The 3,436-nt window shown below is 44.1% G+C and overlaps 1 protein-coding gene across 1 annotated transcript; it reads right to left on the reverse strand.

Moving 5' to 3' along the window:
- Window positions 1-256: 256 nt before the first annotated feature.
- Window positions 257-960, reverse strand: dand5 (DAN domain family, member 5; the record flags this gene model as incomplete). The annotated part of the gene is made up of 2 exons (XM_079999511.1): window positions 257-547; window positions 631-960. The coding sequence occupies 2 exons, from the start codon at window positions 958-960 to the stop codon at window positions 257-259; spliced, it is 621 nt and encodes a 206-aa protein (XP_079855637.1).
- Window positions 961-3,436: the final 2,476 nt, after the last annotated feature.

The following is a 3,436-nucleotide window of genomic DNA, read 5'->3' on the forward strand; positions in this document are numbered from 1 at the left end:
GAGTACTTTTACTTTTAATACTTACATTTAACTTAACTACATTTAATACTTACAATACATACATTTAAGAACAACACTTTTGCTATACTTGAGTAGATATGTCAAGGTGATACTTTCATTTTGTACCAGTCATTTTGTGTCAGGGTATTTGTACTTTTACTTTCATAAAGTGTCTGCGGGTTACATATTCAACTATACACTGAAATGCTTCTGACAATGTTTGTCGTTTGGGTGTTTGTACCGCCGGCCCCTCTGGTCAAGAGCGTCCCGCCGCCACCGCTCCGTAGCTGCTCTCCTCCTCTCGTCCCGTCTCGCACTTGCACTCCTCCACCACCATCACGCGCCTCTCCTGGACCCCCTCCGCTCCGCAGCGCAGGGGCACGGCAACGACGCGGCTCCTGGAGGGAGCGCAGCGGGAGCAGGGCGCGCGGTGGTGCCGCGCCGCCGCGCCCGGCTCCCCCGCCGACGGGACGAACAGGGAGCTGCACTGGCCGTAGCACAACTTGTTGTGCACCGTCACTGCATCACATCCCTCGGTGGTCACACGCTGGAGAGGGAGGACGGTCAATATAAATATTAATTTAGAACTGCATCTATTCTCTTCCAAACACCGGTTTTTCGTATTCTCACCTGAGTGAACGGTACGGCGGCGCAGGTCTGTTTGGCTGCATCCTTCAGGCTGATGGGCAGCGACATCCCCATCTTCCCGTGATCGCCCTTGCTCACCGCCGTTTGCCACATGTGCAGACGTTGCTTCTTCCTCGGGTCCGGTCCTGCGGGGTTTTCGGCCTGCAGGTGACGGAGCGGACTCAGGGAAGCTTTGGGGGCCAAGGCCGGGCCCGCTCGTGCTCGGGTCAGGAAGGCCGGGAACGTCCTGGAGCCGTGGGAGGGGCCTCGTCCCCTTCTGGGGAGCCCCGACCGGGCGACGAGATTTGGGTCCAGTCGCACAACCTTGACCATTCCCTGTACGAGCTGATCCGGTCCACTGCCAGAGGACTCAAAATCGACCCTTGACCCTTTCAGGAAGTTTGTGACGATATTGTGTGGAAACGTCGTAGCTGCAATGGCCCACGTTGACAAAAAGACAAAGTTGAAGAAAACAGCCATGCTCTGGCACGAACGTGCAAAAAATCTGAATGTGAAGTTGAGTATATGAAGACGTCTGTCTGTGTTGTCCGAGGCTCCAGGCGTTACCCTCGTTGGCGATGCTCATCCAGAGTGGTGAACAGAAAGGTCTTTTATACAGCGCCGTGGGCAGTTCTCACCTGGTTTAAGAAGCAGAGGAGGCGTCGCAATTCCCACACCAGAGCTGACGTCACACCTAGGTAAAACCTCGAGATCCAGGATAAAAAAGAGGGGATTCGGCTTTCAAGGTACGTTTTTTAGAACTAGCAATAAAACCGAGACGTCTGAGAAGAGAGGCTGCTTCCTGGGATTTGAAGAGGACACTCCTGAGGGAAATGGATGATTATTCTGGGGGTTGGAGGGGGGACAACTCAGGGGCAGCTAAATATTTTTAAACACTGGCCAAAATTGTGATGTGAATACTGCGAGGGATTGAGGTATAATATCATTTGAGTTATTTTGGTGGTGACCCGTAGCTTTGACAAGACAAGAGATTTAATGTTAAAAGAAAAGACTCAAATTAGACTGATCCACGTTACTCTCTTCCTCTTTGGCAGAAGTGCTTTTTTACCTCTGGCAATAAAGGAATGATCAATTTACTTTCTTTGGAGAAACAGACACTATCCTATCCATGTATTCCTTGCGGGATGAGTGTCACACTTCAAAGTGTCTACAATATAGGAAGAATAAGTCATAGGTCATAGAATGGTAAGAAGAGTGGTCATTTACAAAATAAAAGATGGGATACAATAATTGAATAAAGGGGCAATCGGTAGAGCCATAAAGTAATAGGTAGCATTCTTTAAATGCACAATAAAATGATCGATACAGTGATCAGCTGTGATCCCAGGACCCCTGGAATCATCCCTCATCATCTGAGGCTCAGATGATGAGGGATGGATGGGGGCGTGGGCGTGGTTAGCAGTTCAAGGGTCCGTGGCCCAGTTATGGCCCATCATTACGCCATTAGGCTGCTGTCGTGCTCTCTGACCCGCGACCCCGTCCGACACCGTCTGGCCGAGGCCGCACGGGAGACTGACCGACCGTCTGCGCTGGATGAGTGGAGGTGGTATGATCTTTTTAGTTCTCATGGGGGGAACCTGCGTGTTAAATGCTTTGGTTTCCTCTTATCCGTCTTTATTTCCAACCATTAGAGCCACCACTAAAAGTTATGGTCCATATAGATTTAAGACTGGGAAGAGGTTTCTCACTGATCTTTTTTTCCCTACTCCCTACGTTTCTCAACATACTGATCTGTTTGGTTGCTATGTTAAAAACCTGAAAACATAAACTATAATTCATTGTTTTTATTTTGTGTCCTTGTTGTTGTTTTTTAATCAAAATAGTTTACACAATATTAATTGTATGTTTAATTGTATGCTGAATTGTATGCTGAATTGTATGCTGAATTGTATGCTGAATTGTATGCTGAATTGCTTCAATTTTATTTTTATTATAGACTACTTTATGGGACTATAGAATTATAATTATTCATCAGTAGTAGCTTCACATCATTTTATCTTATTAAATAATAAGATATGTTGGAAAACATGAGGATTGTCCTCGTAATGCCAGAATATATTAAAAAAAAAAAAAAAGCCTCCTCAACTTCCGATATAAACTTTGTCCACCAGAGGACGTAGTTCACAGGTTTCTCCTCCTGACATTATTCCCATGCGTTTCACTTAATAATTTTATATTATTATCATATTTTTGACAAAACATTATTTTTCACAGAAATGTTTGAGAGATGTTTAAAATTTTTTAGAATCAAATCTTAAACCCTTATGGAAATGAAATGGAAATTTGGGCAAGGTTTCCTGACCCAAATATCGTCCAATATTGAACCCTTTGTGATATTATGTGATACACATTTTTCAGAAATTGGCAATAGAATATAAAAGCTCACCTTTGTGTGTGGCTGTCAAAGCCTGTCATCCTGAAGGACATCGACCACTCAGTGTGAAACAGTCACGTTATAAGTTCGACCAATAAGAGAAGCCATATCAAAACATAGTCAAACACCACACACATACACATCTCTACACGCAGGAGACATCAGCAGACTGGATACACTGATAAATTAGGTCGGTATACACACATTTCAATGAATAAATATAACTTCAAAATAAAACAGAAAATGAACGGCTGCAGTGAGAAAAAATAGATCAAAATGAGTGAAGATAACCTGAAATAAAAATGGGAAATAAATAAAATAAATCATCTATCTGTGTATCTATCTATCTATCTATCTATCTATCTATCTATCTATCTATCTATCTATCTATTTATATATAAACATGCACCGATC

Source organism: Zeus faber, assembly GCF_960531495.2.
Source record: "Zeus faber genome assembly, chromosome: 4".
NCBI classification, from domain to species: domain Eukaryota; kingdom Metazoa; phylum Chordata; class Actinopteri; order Zeiformes; family Zeidae; genus Zeus; species Zeus faber.